This window comes from Ammospiza nelsoni, chromosome 3 (genome assembly GCF_027579445.1).
Source record: "Ammospiza nelsoni isolate bAmmNel1 chromosome 3, bAmmNel1.pri, whole genome shotgun sequence".
Classification (NCBI taxonomy): Eukaryota; Metazoa; Chordata; class Aves; order Passeriformes; family Passerellidae; genus Ammospiza; species Ammospiza nelsoni.
In genome coordinates, this window is record NC_080635.1 from 50,331,352 (window position 1) to 50,352,551 (window position 21,200).

At 39.6% G+C, this 21,200-nt stretch overlaps 1 protein-coding gene across 2 annotated transcripts; it reads right to left on the reverse strand.

Annotated features, from left to right (window-relative positions):
- Positions 1-9,306: 9,306 nt before the first annotated feature.
- Positions 9,307-18,825, reverse strand: MTFR2 (mitochondrial fission regulator 2). Of its 2 annotated transcripts, none has more exons than XM_059468356.1 (8): positions 18,748-18,825; positions 18,060-18,191; positions 17,618-17,722; positions 17,256-17,380; positions 15,079-15,293; positions 13,786-14,086; positions 11,607-11,793; positions 9,307-10,083 (listed from the first exon to the last, which is right to left on the reverse strand). In XM_059468356.1, the coding sequence occupies exons 1-8, from the start codon at positions 18,811-18,813 to the stop codon at positions 9,985-9,987; spliced, it is 1,230 nt and encodes a 409-aa protein (XP_059324339.1). In that variant the 5' UTR covers positions 18,814-18,825; the 3' UTR covers positions 9,307-9,984. The 2 variants fall into 2 exon arrangements, with proteins under 2 accessions (XP_059324339.1, XP_059324340.1); XM_059468357.1 differs by lacking the exon at positions 9,307-10,083 and adding an exon at positions 12,259-12,351 and having other exon boundaries at positions 11,671-11,793.
- Positions 18,826-21,200: the final 2,375 nt, after the last annotated feature.

A 21,200-nucleotide genomic window follows, 5' to 3' on the forward strand; every position in this document is an offset into this window, starting at 1 on the left:
TTAGTAAGAGCCATGTTAGAGGTCAAGAAACAAATCATCATAGATCCTGAAGAGAGCAACATGTGAAAGGACAGCTTTTACTTCAATGATAAAGGAGCACAACTTCTATGGTTTTGTGGAAAAAGTGAATTGATGACCTCCGGTACCTTTAAAAAAATCTGTATGTGTTGCTAGGAGTTTAGGGTCCTGTTTTGTTTTGTTTTTTTTCCTTTTGAGTTTATTCCTTCACCAATTCAACCACAGTTCTTTCTTTCTGATACTTCAGTATCATTAATTTAAAGGGAGAGCTTACATCATCACTTGAGTTACTTGACAGCTTGAAGTTTTGCCTGTGGGTGTTACATTGCTCTCAGAGACATCTTACATAATAATGCAGATGTCATTTTTCAGCTGGCATGGCACATCTACAAGCTTCAATTTTACTGAGATTCATGATGGAATGAAGTCTTCTTAAATATCTGAATATCGGCAAAGACTTTGCACCTTCAAGAGTAGCACGAGCTACTCTGTGAAACTAAGAGGACTTTTGAGAGGTAAAACGAATATAGTAAGAGCTGTGCTCTTTCTGAGACAACCTATGATAAATACACTAGAAAATAAACATATGAGGAAGGAAGGCACCATTGTCAAAAAGGGATAATTGTTTCACTCTGTAGTTGGGTCACTGTCAAACCAGCACTGGGCTCTACTACAGAGAATAAATAAAGAGTCACCACTTCCCACTGTGGATGTCATGCCCATTATTGAAATGCACTCTCATTTAAATTATTTTAGTTCTCACTTCCTACAAAAGCCTAGTATTACAATTTCTCTCTGACACAGAAAGATGCTTTTAGCACTTTTTTTAATCTTCATGCATTCACTGACAAATCAAGTCACTGCAAACAGATTTTCTGTTTCTGAAATAATACAGTGTGAATGAAACAGCTTTATAGTTTTTAACTGACTGTACTAGAATGTACTTTCCTTCTTAAGACCTAACCTGCTATGGCATTATCATTGTGGCTTTTTGCCATCATTCACATCTTCATTATTTCTCTCTATGTAATATCTGGTTCTAATTATCCACAAATTTTATAATTTATTTCATTACTAAAAATATGAAACAGCATCAGTCCAGTACCATTCTCTGTAATCTTTAGTAGAAGTACTTCCTTTCAGTGATTACTATTATCTGGCAGCTAATCAGTTCTACATCCATTTAACATCTACTTTTGTGGGTAATAAAAATGTTGTATTTTAATTTACAGTGTTCTATTGCAGCTACTTTTGTTAAAGATGATTTAAAACATCTATTTTACAATAAAGTCACAAGAGATAAATCCCATATTTCCAACTGTGCAAAAGGATACCATTGTACAGGGTATTTTTGCCTAGAATTGATACATGCCAATCGACCTATAGTCATGTGTCTTACCCCACTTTTCTTAAAAAGAAAACTTAGATGACACAATTTTCTGAACTTCTGTATTACTGTAAAATTCATTCAAAGTAAATATAAAGGGCCAGATATGTCTGACAGCCAGCTTCTTTAGAATTTGCAGATTTAAATTGCTTAGCCATCTGCAGTTCTAAGTTTTTTTGTTCTAGTAAGCAGAGTTTAACTTATTCCTCCATCAAATATTTACTTCACTGGTAATTAGTGATCCTGGGCTTTTTCCTAAGTAAATACATTTCACTTTTCCTAAAATCTATGCAATTTCTAAGTGAGACTTTTACTCATATTAAAGCAATGGAACAGCAACAACTTCCAAATAAAAGCACCAGGGCCCATTACCAGGTGTGATATTCACCATCCTCAACCTGTATTGGGTCAGCTATTCACCACTATCATGCTCAGTCAAGATCTGGCCAAGTACCATTTTCACAAAAGCTTCTAAGTCTTGACTGTGACACCTGTATGCTGAAGGATGACAAAGGACTTGGTCCTGTGGTCAAGATCCCCCACAATTTTTATTATGCTAGAGAAGAGGAAAAAGGGGGTACATGGAAGAAAAGCACTGTGATTTGGTACAGATGTGTAGAAAGAGCACAAGTGTCTCTGGGTTCCCCAGGCAACTACCAGCTCAGAGCACTGTTACCAAGCTCTTCTCCTAGCAACAGCTCCGAGAGCTCACAAGGCACGAAGCAGGAGCTCACAAATTCTGTTTATTTTGCTCACCTTATGTCAATGTTTCTTCAATATATTCTTTTATCTGTGAACTAAAAAACCTAATTTAACATCAAAAATTAGTTCAGTGACAAGCTAGGTTATACTTATTTGGTATAAGTCTCACTAGCAGCTGCATTGTTCTGATATACAAAATACAAAGTATACTCTTCAAACCTGCAAGAAAAGGCTATGCCACTACTGAAAAATAATAAATGGGCTGGGGATTTGCTAGAAGTCCTGAAAAAGCAGACTCCCCAGAAATGTAACTAGTAAAGCCTTAATATAATTCTTGCACATGCAGACAGTGCATATGAGAGAAACAGACAGAAGAAGCAAACACAAATGGATGAAAAATACTGGAGTGGTCAAATGAGCAGACAGGAACAGGAGGTGTTGATAAAGCTCACATCTCACCTGAGTCAAACCAAAGCACATCTTCAAACTACCTGTTTTTACTATCACAAAATACTGAGCTGGATATTATTTTCCCACTGTACATGCTGGTAAGGAACTCCACACTTAATAAATTAACACCAAGAACATTGAGTTTGTCCTCTCTTCAGAAACACTTCCATACAAGCAAAGAAAGAGTTTAAAAACAGCCTGGCTTATCAAGCCTGCCCCAGTAAATGACAGTCAAACATGGTATGCAAGTCAAGCAAAAACACCTGCTTGAAAATGACGGCAAAAATACCAGGCAGACAAAATTGAGTAAGAAACAACAGAATACACATTAAAAACACCTAATATATTCCAAAGGACAGAAACCCCTCACTTCAGCAGTAGAACACACAACCTCTGATATTTCAGTTATTCCTACAGTTCCCATTATAAAAAACCAGGACAAATACAGCTGTAAACTGTAAGGTAACAATGCATCAAACAGCCATAAGGCAAGAATAACACAGGGAAAAACACCTAAAACTAAGCTTACTTTAAATTTCTTCCTACTGCTCCTTTATGCCAGCAGCTGTTGCTCAGTGGCACCTGCCTCCCAGCAAACACAGCTGCTGTGTTATGGCATGAGAACTATAAAGTGAAACAGAGAAGTGGGAACAATCAATCTGGTTTAACTTTTCCAACTAAACAAAATGTTGGCTACCAAAGAGAAAGCACAGACGGGAAGAATGAAGTGGACACTTTAAAGATTGACACTACTAAAGGTTAAAATTTGCCCAGCTCTGCAAACATTCCCATACCCAGCTTTATGGATACACCTAAACTGGTTCAACTGGTCACTGTGCACATAGGAGAAGCAAAGAATGCATATGTTTACAGAAGAGCAGTATAGTGTTTCATCTGAAAGAAAAAAAAAGTGAATCTCTATGCCCTATTGTCACTTTGACTTTTAATCAGTAAAAAGCAGCATATTTTCACTTGTATAAGCTAGAAGTTATGTGTGTAGTGGACCACAAAGAGAAATGTCCAATGGCCATTTTACATGGGATAAAGAGAATATTTTTTCATTAAAAAAATTACTACCAGCTCAAGCTCTTCTCTAACTCACCAAATAAAATTTTCAGCCTGTTCTCCCAGAAAATGAAGTGGCAGTTTTATTTTGTGAAGGGAATAAATGAGCCAGGTGTTGACTTTTTACTAATCCAAGTGCACATAAATACAGTTCATCATAATGCTAATAACACAGAATAATCTACCCCGACAATTTAGTGTATATCACTATAAAAATAAAAAGATAAAGGGATTAAAATTTTGTTGTGAGACTTTATGCTGACAAAGCAGAATTTCTTTTAGTTAAAGACTTGCAACATAGACCTGGTGTGATACTGCTCTCTTGTGGTTAAACCCATGCAGTTCATCTGCAAAATGTAAAAACTATTTGTATCAATTATTTTAAAAGATATTCAAATGTATTTTAATCTAAGACATTTTTAGCTGATCAGAAGTTTGAAGCAATCAGTGCCAACTCCACCCCTGCAGACTTTACTGCCATGTCTCTGTTACCTAAAGAGAGAATTTAGACTGCTGCTTTTTCTTCTGTGTCCCATTGAAATCAAATGCCTAAAATTAGCCTTAAACAAAGGTCAGAATACATCCATCCCAAAAACAATGAAAGTCTGAACACTCTTCCTAAGATACATAAATAATGTGATTTAAGGCCTACTTTAGCTTTCCAGGCTGGATGAAAATGTAAGCAGAAATTAAAATGTAAGGAGGTCTAGAAACACAGCTGGAACAAAAGCACCGTGCTGTTGTTCTTCCAGTGTGCAAAAAAAAATTATCCAAATTTCCACTGCAGAAGGAGAGGTCCTGATGACAGGATTATTGGGGAAAATAATGAATATCCAAAGAAGGGCCTTTTGATTATTATAATCAAAATTTGTAAATAATCCAGCCAAATAATACTGACATGTGCCAAAATTCTCTGAAGTAGGAGGACAGCTGTCATCTTTAGCCTCTACTCACAATACAGTTTTAGATATTGTGAAAACTAGCACCACAATTCAAGACTGAGTTCCTAAACAAAGTGTTTCAAGGCATAACTATGGAGAATGATGTACATTGCTCTAAACCACTGAAACATCTACAAACAGCAATCCCCACACTGAGATAAAGACAGAAGTGATGTGGAGGGATAGAATGTAAGAGAATAGTGCAGAAGGTAGTTTCACCCCTGAAGAGTTGCAGCTGTACTAATCACCAAATATTAGGAACAGGCCACAGCTGTTTCCTATAAAGAGATGTGTGCTACAAGAGTGGGTAAGCTGGGTGAGGAGAGAGTTGGAGTTTATCAGTTGGGCTGTGAAGAGGGCTGAAGTTTGTTGTCTGTACTGAGAAGAAGAGGGAGTCAGTGCTGTGAGGAGATGCCGATGACAAATCACCAAGAAGATATGGGAGCCTTTGAAATATGATGACAACAAACTGATACCTGGGAAATCCCACTAGTGACCAGCTTGCAGCTGGATGTAACTCCATACACCAACACTCTCTTGGCCCAGCTGTCCAAACAGGTTTTCACAGTGCATCTGTACAAGGCATGACAGGCCAGTTTCTCCAGGAGAATGCTGTGGGAAACGGTCAAAGGCTTTACTAAAAGTCCCCAGTTAGCCAAGATTGATGACAAATGATGGAAAGTGACTCTGTGAGCTTTTCCACGAGCTCCCTCAGTACCCTTGAGTGGATCCCATCTGGCCCCACAAACTTGTGAGTGGCCAAGTGTGGCATCAACTCACTGGCTGTTTCCCCTTGGATTATGGGGGCTTCATTCCACTCTCTGTCACTGTCTTCCAGCTTGGGGAGCTGGGTACCCAGGGAACAAGTGGTCTAGCTATTAAAGGATGAGAGAAGGAAGACATTTAGTACCTCGGCCTCTTTCCAGGTCCTGTGTCACTATGTTTCTCCCCATACCCAGAAAAGGATGAAGCTTCTTCATGGCCTCCCTGTCATTACTAATGTATTTAGAGAAACATTTTTTTACTGCAGCAGTCAGACTAAGTTTTAGTTGGGCTTTGACTATTGTAATTTTCTCCTGGAGTTACCTCACAAAATTCTTGTAGTCCTCCTGAGTTGCCTGCCCCTTCTTCCAAAGGTCATAGGCCAAAGCTCTCCATCCAGCCAGACAGGTCTTGCCCACCTCCACAGAAATCACCTCCTACTCTGCCAGTAGCATTTTCTTCTTGAGGAATGTCCATCTTTCCTGGACTCCTCTGCCTTCTGGGACTGCCCCCCAGGAGATTCACTCAGTCTCCTAGACAAGCCAAAGTCTGTCTTGCAGAAGTCCAGGATAGCAGAACTGTTGACTCACCTTCTTACTTCTCTGAGAACTGAAACCACTAGTGCGCAGGGATTACTGTGCCCAAGATGTCTCCAACCATCCCATGACGCAGCAGTCCTTCTTTGTTTGCACACAACAGGCACAGCAGGGCACCTTCCTCACTGTAAACTACTCAATTTCACACAAATGTGCAACAATGCCCTAAAATACAGTACACAATTAATAAAATATTCAGATAAACCTGGAAGGTAATACAAATGTAGCTGAAGTCAGCATCATGATGAAAAATGTATTGCTAAACAACATAGGGGTCTGAGAACCTGGCAGAGGAATCGGGATGATAAATATCTCCCAGGTACCTAGAACCACCAGCAAATAAATTTAAGAAAAAGGAGGAATAACATTTCGCAGCTGCCCTTCCTTAACACTGGGACATCATGCTTGGAAGTCCTTTTATTCTCTTTCTGGGATTTTAATGGATCAATTTTGGCAAGCTTTGGTCCATGTCCCTGCACTTGATGGCATGCCCTGCCTTTTGATGGCTTTCAGTTTGGCAAAGATTGATTTTTATTTTTTTTTTTAAGTATCCATGCCAGGTCCCTCATATCTTCCCCTCAAAGTTGTGTCCTTCTCCTTGATTTTTCCCCTGCTTTTGCAACATCTGTCAGGTTAGTTTTGGCATCTTTTGATCCTTTGCATTGCACCTGGTTTTTTCCCAGATCACTTTCTTGTAGCCACTAAAACTCCTGATTTTGATTTTTCTTCAATTGCATTTCATTTGATCATATCTCTTTTTTAGTTGGCTCAATAGTCTTGCCTGCAGAACTTCCTTTCCCCAAAGTATCTGATCAGTGACTCAAGGCTAATTTGTCTAGTAGGTTTCCTTTGTCATTTTGGCTTTTGCAAGAACCCTATATATAATTTTACTATTCAGGTGGAACTAAAGAACAAGGTCATTAATTGCTAACAAGAAGAATTGACTGAGGTCAGTTAACACTGTTGGATACTCTCTGCTCTATGTTCATCCAAAAACTCTGTACCTCCATGTACAGAGATAATATTGATCAATTAAATATATATTAATATAATGATTAATACATGTCAAATTATATATTAATTGTCCCTCACAAAGTAGTGAGTATTTGGATAGGTTTGGTATATTATAGGAATATGTCAGCAGTGGTATTTTGACAATAATTGTCAGGTAATTGTATTATTATTCTCCTTGTAACGGGAAGCTCGCTGATAGAGAATGCAAATCTTTTAGGATCTCCTAATGTTTTTAAAGGACTGCATTTAAAGGTCTACTTTTCCTTCTAGCCCTTTTACTCAAAATATGTGAAACATTTACTCATTTCAATTTTTTACCTGGAAAATTGGATACCATATACACACTTTTTAAGTCTTTCAAGTAGAAAAACAAAACCGACTTTCATTCCAGCAACCACCTCAGCACCTCCTGAAGGAAGACATCCTGCCCAAAAATTCACTGGGAGTGGTAGGAGAGTAAGCTTTTCCGACTTCTTCAGTGATAAGTAGGCACAACCTTTCACAAGATTGTGCCAGCAGACCAATAGAGCACTCGTGTTCCTGAGCCTCCTCCTCCTCCTTTCCCAGATCAATAGCAGAACTCTTGAGTTGCATTGTGACTGAGCAATTCAGTCAGGGACTTTATGTAAACAAGGGCATTTGTAGGAAAAACATGGAATGGATTCTAGGTGGGCACAGGAAGCAGGAATGGTTCCCAGTTGTTGATACAGAAGTTTTAGTCAAAGAAAATAAGATGACAAAGCCACATTTCCATCAGCTCTGAAAAGGGACAAAAATCTCTGCAACGAGTGATAGAACTTTTCATTACTAACTTTTACTAAGCTTTCCAACTTCTTGGTATTAAAAACTGTCAGATGTGACCAGATACAACCCACAGACTTCTTTACATCTGGAACTACATAAAATAAAGAACCTGTTCTTGTAACATATGTAGGTGGGGGGGGGGGAAATCACACGGTCCACTACTTATTCTTTTCCCTAAGGAAGTGCATCAGCTATAAACTATATCACTGCACAATTCACATCAAAATGACAAAAAAATCACACAGTATCCAACAACCACAAGCTCACTAAAATTTGCTGATACTTCTGACACTAGATTTGTGTTAAGAGGTACTGAGAAATTTCTCAGAAGTCCCTTCTAAAATGAAAAGACACTTCCAAAGTCAAAATTCTCACCGCAAACTGCTCCTGTTGGCCTAACTTGTAGTTAAATGATGAACTCTGGGGAGAACAGAAAAACTGCAAAAGGAGTCCAAACTAATTGTTCTTCAGGAAGAGAAGAAACTGTTGGTCACATAAAGCAACTGATGTAACTACCGTATGGCTCTGCACACAATTCAGTCTCTCAAAGAAGGAACTCCATCCTGCTTGTCAGTCACAACAGCAGGGCCACAACCTCTGACACTGCCTGGATCTAGGAACGCTGATACAGACCAGATTGCTTGCACTCTCTGCACTGCAGATACTGAGCAAGAGGGAGCCAATTCACAGCTCTTATGCTCACTGGGACTCACCTGCCTGCATGTCCTCTTCAGCAGACACTGCACAGACTTCCTTCACCTGTCACTGCCTGCTGCTCTTGTACAGCAGAGAGCAGACAAAAGACAATGAGGAGCTTTGACAGAAGAGGGTAAAATTATCAGCATAGGGCTGAGCTGGATATTCTGTACAGATTTCATAGCAATTATCAAGTTTAGGTAGAGAAAGGAGCAAATGCTTATTTTGGAAGAAGCACTGGAAGAAAGTGAAGCATTGGATGAAAGTGAAGGCCAAACTGTTATGGACCAATCAAGGAATGGGAGAATATGATAAAGTCCAATAATTACTAAATCCAGAAGAGTTAAATGCCTAGAGGATTTAATTTTAGAAGCATAATATATCAAATCAATTAAGCTCCAGTTTTACTCAAAAGATAATTTTTTTTAAACCGAAATGCAAGTATGGTATTGCACACTTATTTCTTACAACTGTGCAAATAAGACTCAGCAGTAAAAGGGGATGCAGATGTCAGTCTTCTCCATATAAGTGAGCATGGAAATAGAAGACACACAGGATATAAGGGACACATTCAACAGTCTGACAGGACTTGGGTTTTATACATCAGGATTGTTAGACAAAAGATCAGGTGACAGCAGCTCATAAATAAATTTGTAAATAAGTGGCTTTACTAAGTCATTCCTACTCTGGCAGGAAAAAATACAAATTGTTCTTTAATTTAAGATTTAAGAACTCAATTTAAGAACTCGTCTAATATGATCAGTTCTTAAGATACAAAAGAGTCTGCAGCACAAAAGTCCACTATTACACACATCTACAATAAAGAGAATTTTATTTTATAAGCTCTCATAAACAAAACTGAGTTCACATGTACATGCCAAGATAGAAATTAATATTTAATTACATATGGAATTTAGACTGTATGCAAGCAGATCTCTCTGCAAGGTCTTTTTTACCTCAGACTGCAACTCCCTCATATTACAGGCATTTAATAGACGACCTGCTGTTTCCTCACAGCACAAAGTTTCACAAGTATGAAAGTTTATCTCCTGACCCAAAATAAATTAGAAAACTGTTTGCACATGGACTAAGGAGTTGCATCAGTAAACTCCAAAGAAAACCAAGGCAACTATCCCACTCTCATGAAAAAGCATTACCATTATATACAGTAGTCATAACACACAAAAAGTTTACACTTCTTTGTTATTTACACTGGAGTGCAAACAGAGCACTCAGCTCCCACAGCAATAAATCTTTGTTTTCCCCCACACACATACTGCTTGCTTGGATTCCCCAGGTTCCAAAGACACTGCTCCATAGCAATAGAAGCCTTCTCTCAGTTTTGTGCTTCTTGTAAAAGCACCACATCCACAAGTTGGGCTACTGAGAAACCAAAGAGGAGGAAGAGGTAATTTTACAAAACCCTGCAACACTCAAACTTCAACAGCATAGGAAAGACATGATCTGGAACAACACGTTACAGCACCTTACAGCAGTTTCAAAGTAGACCCACCACTTATACACACTGAACATTCCTTGGAAGCCTCCACTATATCTGAGCTCTCGCTTTCCATGCTGGTACCTGCTTAAATCCATCAGTTCTTGTAAGGCTGGGTTTTGCATCTGGCTTCAGACTGCAGCGCCCAACCTAAAGAGTGGAGACGAAGTTAAAATTATACCCAAGAAACTGAATTAGAAGATGTTTACAAGAAAAACATTTTGGAGGAGTGGTTGCACTTCTCTCAACATAGAAAGAATAAAATAGTAAGTCTGTGCAATTGGTTTAAGTACATTTATTCTTCAAAACACTCAACAGCTAACAGAAACTTTGTTACAAAGTCATAAGATTATTCTGCTTTAACCAGAAAAATTCCATCTTTTTGTATCTACTCCTAAACATGCTGGCCTTAAGCAGTCTCTCTTCCAGGACTTCATAATCCAGCTGTCACATCCTGGAACAAAAGCTATTCCATATACAAGCTGTTCCAGGAGCTAGTTTTGATTTTTGTATCTAGAATCAGGTATGTCAGCTATGCAGTGCAATAGTCTGCAGCATCAAAAATACCAGCATGGTTATTTTTAGGACATTTTAATTTCTCCTTTGGGGAAAAAAGTCCAAGAAATTTATTAAGACTGCACCAGGTACTGTTGACACACTGCAATCTGTAAAATATATGCTACATTTAGCCTGGAAAATCCTTGTGGCAGCTGAAATAAAAAAAAAAATCAAATCAAATCATTACAGCTAGAAAGAGGAACACACACATTAGTTTTCCTCAAGTTTTCAGCCACACAGCTAGCCACATGTAAGAGCAGCTTCCAAAGAATATCTACGAATATTTGGATTTCCACTGTATGTTCTCCATTACTATTTCCCTCCATTAGGGTATCAAATGCCACAGCCCGAATATTTTCTCTCACAATAAAAAGACAGAATTGCTAAGCAGAGAGACATGATTTAAATTAGTGCCACCTATTTCTATCCATCTCATCTGAGAGTTCTGAGGTTTGTGGAAATGCCTAAAACCCAACAAAACAGCACTGCTGGACTGTACAAGCCCAGGTAGCTGGCACAGGCTGATATGCAGAAATCAGTGCTCAGAACCACCTGAGTCCAATGGCTCTGTCTACCACTTCTTTGTTCCTAGGAAAATCTGTATTCTTTGTGGGTTTTACAACAAAATCAAATTTCATTTTGGATAAACATGCAAACTGTATGGAAACTACACTCAAAGGAAAATATTACAGACTATGTATTTATTTCCATTTCTGAGCAGTTAGGGTGTATAAGTGAGACCTTTCTGGACCTTCCTAATATCCTTATTTGAAAAACTAGTCAATAACTGTTTAAGCACACAGTTTCTATGCATGGATACCTGCCAGGCACCATCAAGCTACGGTCCATAGTTCACTCAACTATGACATGAATTTTTAAAATCAGTCTTCTAAGTTGTTTTTTTCTCTGCACATCTAGAAGTGCATTTACCAGTCTAAATCCACCAAATTATTTTGAGATTTTCTGCTTTGATTATACTTTAAAGAAAGTAACTACCTAGGCTGATGGCTAAAAAAATTGTGGAAAAGTTCTAGGCTTGTGAAAACTCTGCAAGTATCCATGAAAACAGCAGTCAGTTCAAGAATACAAGCACAAATTCTTATACAAAAACATACCACTGGCACCTCAGGACTAGAAAATGGAGAGCTATCAAAAGAATTATTTTCTTTGTCCAAGGAATCATCTTCATCATCATTTTTATGTGCAAATTTCTGCTTTAGAGCGTGAGTTAGTACAGCAACCGGATCCCAATCTGAACTTTGCATCTTTTTGGGTCTAGAAAGAGGAGTACCTCCAGGAGACCTATGAAGGACAACAAAAAAGTTATTGTCTCCTGACCCTAATCCTGTGCTGACTAATCCAAAATCTAGAGGCACAACTTCTGTAAACACCCTATTCTATAAATCCCTGATTACACAAGTAATGCTGCTGTAGCGTTAAAGCAATTAATCAAATACAACTGATACAATTACACCCAACAACTTGTCAGCCACATTCTTAGCCTGAAAACACAACTTGTTGCTGTTCCATGAAGAAAGCTGGCAAAAAATCAACACAAAATGTTAAAGTATTGCAAATAACAGCCAAAAAAAGGCAAAATTGCAGGTTTTAAACAAAGTAATTTATAAGTTACATTTAAGTATTTTAATGGGAATGTCCCACTAAGGTATTTCATAATCACTGTGAACATAATTTAATTTAAATTTTATTCATTTTAAGTTCATTTAAATTCAGAAATCAAAATGGCACCTACACCCCAAAACTTACCATAAATGTGGAAGCTAGTGACTAGTCCAAGACAATAAATCATAAGTCTTTCTAACCATTGAGAAATCTTGGGAGGGTGGCGGGTGGAAAAACCTAGAAGTGTTCAGAGTTCTGCTTGTGAAGTGCAACTTCCAGGCTGATGATTTGTACCTAAAAATGCACACTGACAACACCAAGTTCTAAGTCTGGCAGTTACAGTAATCGCTGCTTAACACAAAACCTGAGAGGACTGTGTTCATGGGCCGTACAAAAACAAGCCCTCACAGCACTTGCACAATGTGTAAGACAGTGTTTGGGTGGTAGAAAATGGGATCTTCAGGCTCTCAATTTCTGAGAACAGAGGACTTCCCTTTGCAGTGCACACATTAAACTACTGTCAGAAAAATTGCAACAATTTTGATTATTACTCCTCCCGAAAATATAAATTATTCATTACTCAGTTAAGCTCTGCTTCAGAACATGTATAGATGCCTAAATCCAGAAAGTATTTTGAATGTACGAGCTACCACTTCCTGCTAATTATGCCCATGCTCAAGATGTTAAAACTGTCAACCTGAACATCTCATTTTCTTCATACATGGAACTATAGACAAAAAAAAACATATACACAGGAAACACACAGGTTTACCTAAGTGCATTTTATATTTGTGTTATTTACTATGAGAATGTCATCAAAAGCATAAAGAGATGCTTTGGATTTCCATGCAAATTATTTGCCCAAGTTTTTTCCTAGTCATTTTCAGGGATAAAGCTCACAGTTAAGAAAATGCTGACGTGAGAACACAATAAGTTTTGCCAAGTGACATTCTTCCCACATTGAGAGCTTCAAATATTCATTATAGGCTCAGTTTTTCTTACTTTTTCAGTCCAAGTTCAGAAAAGAATCCTGAAGGTGTAATCTCTATTATACCTAGCATAGCAGACACCAGAAGAGGTATTGAAGTCTTTAGTAAAACTAAAGACTTCAATTTTTTTTACAAGTCCACTGCACTTACCATCAAAACAGCTGTCCACTAAAAATATTTATAATCCTATCCAATACCATACTATTCAACTGCACCACTGAAATACAAATTTATGAAAAATTTTCAATAAATGATACATGTTTTTGTAAACACTTCAAAGCTTGAACCAGGATATTTTGAGTATGCTAGCAGTAGTTTTCTAAAGTTTCCCTGAGCATTTGGCCTTTCAGAGTGAATCCAGAAGGGTTATTTTTTCAGATCCGTTTCCTGTGCCTGTACATGCAATCCTGTGAGCGACCTCTCACCTCCCCACACCAACCTGAGATTTGCATACTGAAGCAGCACAGCAGTTTAAAATGCTGCATCAGTCAGCATGTTTTAAATGCATCTAAAAGCCATGTCACGAGTATCTTACATTTCACAATGTGAACTCAGAAGCTGCCAACTTGAGTTTGTCAGCAGTAGCTGCCCTTTAAATGACTGGTGCTCTCTGGTGCTACTGAAGTGCTGATGATGCTTAGATAGCCTTGGCTTGCTGAGATGCACATCCAACCCAACCTACCTCTCAACAGCTCGCAACTGAACTTTGTTTAGGTCTTTCAAAACATCCATCATACTGGGAAAGCTCTTTGTCCTCTGGTGATCAGAGCTGTTAGCTGCAGCTGAATCACTGTTTCTTGCAGCTCGGCGTTGTTTGATAAGTTCCAGTGCAGAATTACTAGCATCAACAGCACGTGGTGCACCAGAAGGAAGAGGAGGCGGCGAGGGAATTACCAAGTGATGGTGAGAGACGGACAATGGCGTAGAAGTCATGGCTGGCAGTGGGTAAAATTCACCTGGAGTGCTGAGTGTTTTAAAGGCTTCTGCATACAGTTAGAGAAGAAAAACAACAACATATATTAGCATCTAAGATTAATCAGTTTTATGTCAAGATAAGACTGCCCTCTGAAAGCAGTCTTTCTTTTATAAACCTCACACATTACAACAAAGAAGAACTAAACTTAAACAAAGAACATTACTTAAAACCCACAAATTTGGAATACATGAAGTAATGAATCTGAAGTGCTGCTCTGATGTTCACTTCTTGTGTCTTCAATCTAGGCACTAGATAAATCAGCAAAATCTGCTGCTACATATGGTGATCAATGGTTTAGAAGTCACAATAACCTACATGAAGCAAAAGATAATCACAAAACATGCAAAACAGGTGACAATACTGAGCGCAATGGAGAAGAGACAGAGAAGACCCAACACAACAGCTGAATCACAGAAGTGCCTCACAATGCCACACAAAAGTACCAAGTACCTCACACCAGTCCAAGTATTTCAGCAACCACAGTGGAATTGGTCTGCAAGTAAGACAATTGAGACTCAAAACTTACCAGGAAAAAAAAGAGGTCACAAGACAGAGGTGCATATTAGAGACCAACTACCCAGGATACATCTGTCTGTAGCATTTGTTTTTGTTAAAGCCCCAACCAGACTGACTTAGAATTCTTCCTCTACACATTAGTTTAATAATTTGTTAGAAACAGTGCAAAATCCCAAAGGGACAAAGTCTGTAACTTTTTAAAACAGTTATTAGTGGCCTCTAGATAGCGATGTTACTAAGCTCCTTCACCAACAAGGAAATTAGTATGAAGAGTACTTAGGATCAATTGCTTTTGAACTTGGCAAATAGACAAGACAAAGTGCACCAAAGAGCAAAAAGAAAAACAAAATATTATATTCAGTAAATTTAGTTGGTGTATCTTCAGTTAGAGAAGTTAAAGATATTCTCTACAAATATAAGACATAGCAAGCTCTAAAGCAAAAAAAAAGGAACATTGGTTTGCTTCAGATTGGAAGGGCTTACGTGAGGGAACGCTTCCCAAGGTCTGCACTGAAACAACAGCAGCAATCTGAGCACGAAGAAAGGTCAGCTCATCTTCAAGGGCAGAAATTTTCTGGAGTGCTGCTTGATCAACACTGACTTTTTGGGCACTGTTTTTTGGAATGCGCTGTATTGAATCCAGACTTGGATATGGATCAGGAGGAGCCATACTTTTCTCTTTTCTCCTCAATTCAGCCCTACAAAGCAAAAACAGGACAGATTCAAAAGGCTCAGCCAACAATGGAAACCTCAAAACTACTTGGGCTGTTCAAGCAAGTTATTGTCACTCAGCAAGACGTGAAAGGAAATTACACTTTTAACTACTCATAACTTCTTAAATGTTTCAAGTCTCCCTTTGCTCAAGCACAATGAAGATCCTTGCAAAGTCATCAAAAGAATTAGTCAGATAATTCACTCGGATAATTAAACATCATAAAGTCATACAGTAAGATTGTCATTATTCAATTATTATTAGACTGACACCGTAAGGTGTCTCTCCCTTCCTGCCGCATGAAAGGCAGGAGAGGCAAAGAATAATGAAGTCTTAATTAGGCTTCAGAAATTTTAGTCATTTATCAAACTCTAAGATGAACACTGCCAGCAGCAAAGTAGTTACAATCTATGAGAAAATGTACTTGAAAATAATAAGGTTTAATACAGACTCACAGAACAAGAATCTCACCTTCTGTAAGCTACTATAACCAAAGACAGCATTAGAAAATTGTGCTGTCTCAGGTTTAAATTTAAATAACTGTTTCAAGTCTGTGCCTGCAAATATAAACTTAAATTATAAGAATAATATCAAACTACCAGAATTTCATTATGAAATGTTTAAAGAAATTAAATTTACCTGATTCATTTAAGATGCACTAAGCTTTGATGGGAAAAAAGCCCAGACTTTTTCCCTTATTTTAAACATCCTTTTACTTCAAATCAGACCTGAAGCACTGTTTTCTGATTTGCCAAAACCCCCTTGCTATAAACACTGCTTGAGAAGGAAAAGATATCAGTTAGAATAGTTGCTCTTGAAAAACATCCCACAGAGCCAGAGGAGGAGGAAGAACAAAGAATGGAAACAACAAAAGAATGAACTGTCACAGTTCTATGAATCTGGCCTGCACGAGCAGGACAAAACTGGCCAGGATTTTTTGTTGTTTCAACAATGTTGTTGTTCTTCTGCTATTTTACAGCTGTCACAAACAAACCTTTATAATTTAACAATTATGCCTCAGGAAACATAAGATGAAACACACTGTATCCAACTTCTCCAAGGAAAAGTGTCATTTGAATTCATCAATTTCTTGTATTTTCATTACTGGCAAGTACCACAAAGGTCACAGACAAAACAAATGCCAATATGAAGCAGAATTACATTGTCCTATACAGATATAGTACAAGACAAGACAAATGTGCACATTTTAATCTTGCTTCTGGCTCTAACTCATCCTCTGATTTTGAACACATCTTTAGAGGATCAGCAAGACAACTTTCTATTTCTTCTCCAGCAGGGAAAAAAAAAAAAAGAGACAAAACTTGTATATTATTTGTGTCTGCAAATTCTAGGACAATTTGTCATTTCAAACCACCTGAAATATTTCATCATTTGTAAAAATATTTTCCTTCAGCCCTCTATAAAAGCTAGAGACATTTATATAAACTATATTGAAAATAATTTTAAAATTATTATGTTTGTTTTTTCATCAAAGCAACCATCAGGGCTTACACGCGGCACTGTAAAAACCAAAGCGAGACATTTAAATATTTTTTCTTGTTTCCCCATTTATAAAGTTTATCAAACAGGCTGTGAACTAGAAAGACAAAGATAGGAATAATCTTACAGTATACTACAACAACCAGCTGCCTCCCACACAAAATAACTTGCAAGTGAATATCATTTAAAGTACCAGTAATGCACCTGACATGCTACTATAAAGAGAAAAGAGGAGACTCAATTTCAGAAAACTTTCAGAAAAGAATACTTTACATAGGCATAATCTTCAGGTAAGGAGGAAGTGCCTTCACTTCCCCCCCAAACCCAAAAGCCCAAAATGCTTCCAAGAAAAGGCTAGGAATAACGGAAAACAAACTTAAAGACATAATCATGCACCACAGAAAATGCAAAAGTTATTTCTTTTATTCCTTTTTACACTTTTACTTACCTAAGTCTAGTACATGCTTGTCCTTCATCATTTGCCACCCACAGGACGTCAGCAAGAGATGGAGCCACAGGAGCTGGAGCTGCACTTTGTTCACCATAACCCATTGGACTTGGGTCTTGAACAAACTAAAAACAAAGAATGCCAAAAAAAAGTATGAAGGGAAGCTGGATTCAGCACATATTGAAGGTTCTGGCTCAGCAAAAAGGAATTTCTAAACAGTGCTATAATGAAGTTGAAAACAGTGAGTATAAGGGATGCACCACACAATCACACAAGGTAAAAAGAAGAGGAAACCTATGATCAAATTAAGAAACAAGAAAATACAAACAGGTGAAGTATACACATGACAATAAATTTCTTACTTGAAAATAAGGTCTGGGGTAGGGCTCCAAGGAAAGAATTGTCCCAATTCTACGGACAACACTTCGAGTAGATCCATATTCCTTTTTTTGGTAAACAGATGTGACCTAAAAAGCAGAAAACCTTTGAACCTGAGAAGCAAAATCAAAGCACTCAGTTCTTAATCTCACTTTAATTAAAGTTATTTCATTATTCCATGTTACAGGTAATTAAATATAATGCAGTTTGGTTAACCTTTCAATGCTCTTCTCAAGCTGAAAGTCCAAAGAAGCCTATGCTACTATGACAGTGTCTGAAACACTGCCAAAATACAGAATATTTTTAAGAGGCACAAAGGCCAATATCTTGAGATACTGACAAAAATGATCATTCCATTATCTACATGCAGCTGTGTAAGTCTTGGGAAAGAACAATTAGCAAAGCAGTGAAATAAATGTAACGTACCTTGGCCTGATACTTCCTTATGACAGCATATAACTGCTGGAAATGCCCTCCTGATGAGACTGCTGAAGGAAGGCATGTTCCGAGAGTGCGACTGATACTGCTGCCAAACACGTGAGTTTCAAAAAACGCGGCCTGTCAAAAAAACCAACAGCTTCCAACAACGGAACCAGAAAGTAACGAGGGCAGCTCAGCCAAACCAGCACTCCTGGAGATAGTCGCTGTTCTCCCACAAACAACGCTAGGACTGTCTCAGCAGCACAAGCTGCAGCAGTGCCCCACTGCTGACAGCCCCGGAGGAGCTGCCCATGGCCCCACGCTCGGCACCAGCGCCTCCTCAGCCTGCCCGCCGCGCCGCTCCGCTCTCTGAGCGCACGGCATTGGCTGCTACTGGGGAAGGGCTACGGAGCCTTTTATCTGAAACAGCAGAGCACAAGCAACCAACACCACTGACTTTCTGACGTTCAGCACAGGCGCCACCTGACCGCCTGTGTCAGGGCAGTGCCCCCATGTGCAGGCAGCGTGCTCCGACAAACCCGGCTGCGGGCAAGGAGGGCGCTGAAGCCGCCCCACCGCCCGCGGAGCCGACCTTCCCTCCCTCCCTCCCTCCCTCCGCCCAGCCAAGCGGCCGCAGGCGGGACGCCCCGCCCGAGCGGCTCTCCGGGCGCAGGCAGCCGCCGCGGGGTCTCACCTGGTGCTGCGGCCAACCGAGGTAGCGCAGCAGCCGCCGGAGGAGCTGCAGCAGCAGCAGCGCCATGGCGGGCGGGGGCCGCACCCACCGCAGCGCCCAGAGCGAAGCCGCCCGCGCCCGCAGCGCCACCGGCGGCCGGGGGCGGGCACCGCCGCAGCCCCGCCAATAGGAAGCCGGCAGAGACGCGGCAGAGCCAATGAGCGGCGGGGCAGGCCCGTCGCGGGGGGTGTCGGGAGGAGCGGTTTGAACGCCGCGCTGGCCGGACCTGCCCCTCTCCCCAGGGAGCGCTCCCGGGAATGCGGGCGGGCCACAGCGCACGGCGGCCAGCTCGCACTGACTGACCAAGGCACTGCACTCACGGGAAAGGGAGCTTCTGCCTCTGCCTACACAGCACGCACCAACAGAACAAATGTACCAGAGCCTGCAAACTCACTGAATTAACAGTAAGGAGCTACACTGAGATGGTTTAGGTCTTCGATGCAGCAAACTCCTAACTACTTCATTCACACTCCTAAAACAAATACACAAAGTATCCTCAATGCAACAACTGCCCAGTAACACCTGACTACACCGACTTCAGAACCTGACTTGGAAAATCCACGCTTGCTCTTCCTTCATCTTTGTAAGATTTCTACTGTTTTCCTCAAGAGAATTTGAAAACTTCAAGAAAGTTAGCAGTGCTAAAAGTGCTTCTAGGAGAAGATACATCCTTTTCCTCCAGCTATGCAGTCAGTGCTTGGAGATGATCTTCCCTCGTCTGCGCAGTCGGTGTTGCTGTCGTTGGTACCGGAGTTGCCACAGCGGCGTTGCTGGTTACTGTTATCCGTGTCACGCGGATCCATTCTCTAGCACCAAACACAGTAGCACTACTGGTAACACACACAGCAGTAAGTAACACCGTACAGCTGCAGGGGACTAGGAAGTTTTTAAGCTTGAGGAGAGAAAGGGTAAAACGATTTAATGGATATTTAGAAAAACTGTACAATGCTTGCCTTAAAGGAAAAAGAAAGAAGTACTTCTCACCTACTCCTCCAACACCTCACTAAAGAAGGGGAAGTGTCAACAGAATGGGAGCACACAGCTCTACTGGAAAGCCAGGAAGAGACAGGGTCTCTCAAGCAGCAGCAAAACTGGAGCAATTTAGTTTCATTGCAGTACCAGTAACCAGCTGCACTGAATGAGAGGTGCACCCGGGAACTTGTACAGAAATGCTTCAACTCAGCAGGTATAGCTCTGAACAGCACAGAAGGGACCTGCAGGATCTTCTGAACAAAAGCATCTTCTGACAAGCCAGCTTTAGAAAACAAGAAGTGACACAGGACTCAAGGCTTAATGCTGCTGCTGTACCTCTGTAGCTGAGCCAAAGCTCAGGGACAGCTCTGCTTTTAAAGCACCAGCAACTGCAGGAAAGCTTTACTCTTACATAGCTGCCCACTGTTACAGTAATGCTGACTGTTCCTGATAGGGAAGAGATTTAATTCCTAACCAAGAAATTAAATGGACACTGTACTAACAGTACAACTACTGGATTCCATGTTGGTTGGTGGCCTTTTTTTTGCCTAGTAAAATGTATGCCTGATTTTATCTGAACTGCAGGGATAACTTCAAGCTCTATAAATCCACTTCATCTCTGCATGGTGTCCTTAAAAAGTGCTTCATTGCTGGAGAGCAGGGAGTCAGAATGAGTAGCTGAATTCAAAAGATAGCTAAACATTTTATACCAGCATAATGTCTACACAATTTTCCCCCCTGTACTGCCAGCGATGGTCTTTACCTTTCAACAAGAGAAATGTGAAATGCACTGAAATTCCATTCACAGGTCATGCAATTACCTTAGTAGCACCAAGTGAAAGCTCACAAATGTTTTTTCTTAGAACAGTGAAAATTCATTCTTCATGTTAAAAGGCAAGTGCTGAAGCACTAGACTTAGATTAAAAAAGTGAACTCCACTCCCACCTTGATTCTTACAGATCTCTCAGAGACAGACTGCAACTTGCATCTTTGACTACACTATCTCTTAATTCGAATTAACTTATTTAAAGAAATGTTAATGGCTGTAATTGTGTGTTCTGTAATCAAATCACATTTCTGATAAACTACAACAAAATTAGGGATTGCAAAAAACCCAAATTTTTATCATCTAACCTCCAGACAGGGTTGTAGGATCAAATGCCATTACCAAAGCAATCTCTACCAGATCTCCTTGGATATTCAGCTGAAGTACAAAATCTAAATCTGCCTCATCTTGCAGGAATTGTACTGCTTTGTGACACACAGACCCTAATAAACCATTTTCAACTTGACATAAATGATATAAATTACCTGTTATAAGGTCATGACAGCTCAAGCATATCTTGATCCTGTTCAGTTCCAGACTGATTAACTTTACTTCATTAGGAAAGACTTTGACTGATGTTTGCTTCGTTTGCAAAGTTTGCTTTGTTCCCTTTTTT

What these genes read in the sequence shown, in the direction of transcription:
- MTFR2 (XM_059468356.1), bottom strand. Translation starts at nt 18,813, where the DNA reads ATGGCGCTGCTGCTGCTGCAGCTCCTCCGGCGGCTGCTGCGCTACCTC. An exon ending in TCGGTTGGCCGCAGCACCAG is followed by an intron (nt 18,192 to 18,747) that starts GTGAGACCCCGC and finishes TTTTTTTGACAG; the next exon opens with GCCGCGTTTTTTGAAACTCA. An exon ending in CTTGGGAAGCGTTCCCTCAC is followed by an intron (nt 14,087 to 15,078) that starts GTAAGCCCTTCC and finishes AACTGTATGCAG; the next exon opens with AAGCCTTTAAAACACTCAGC.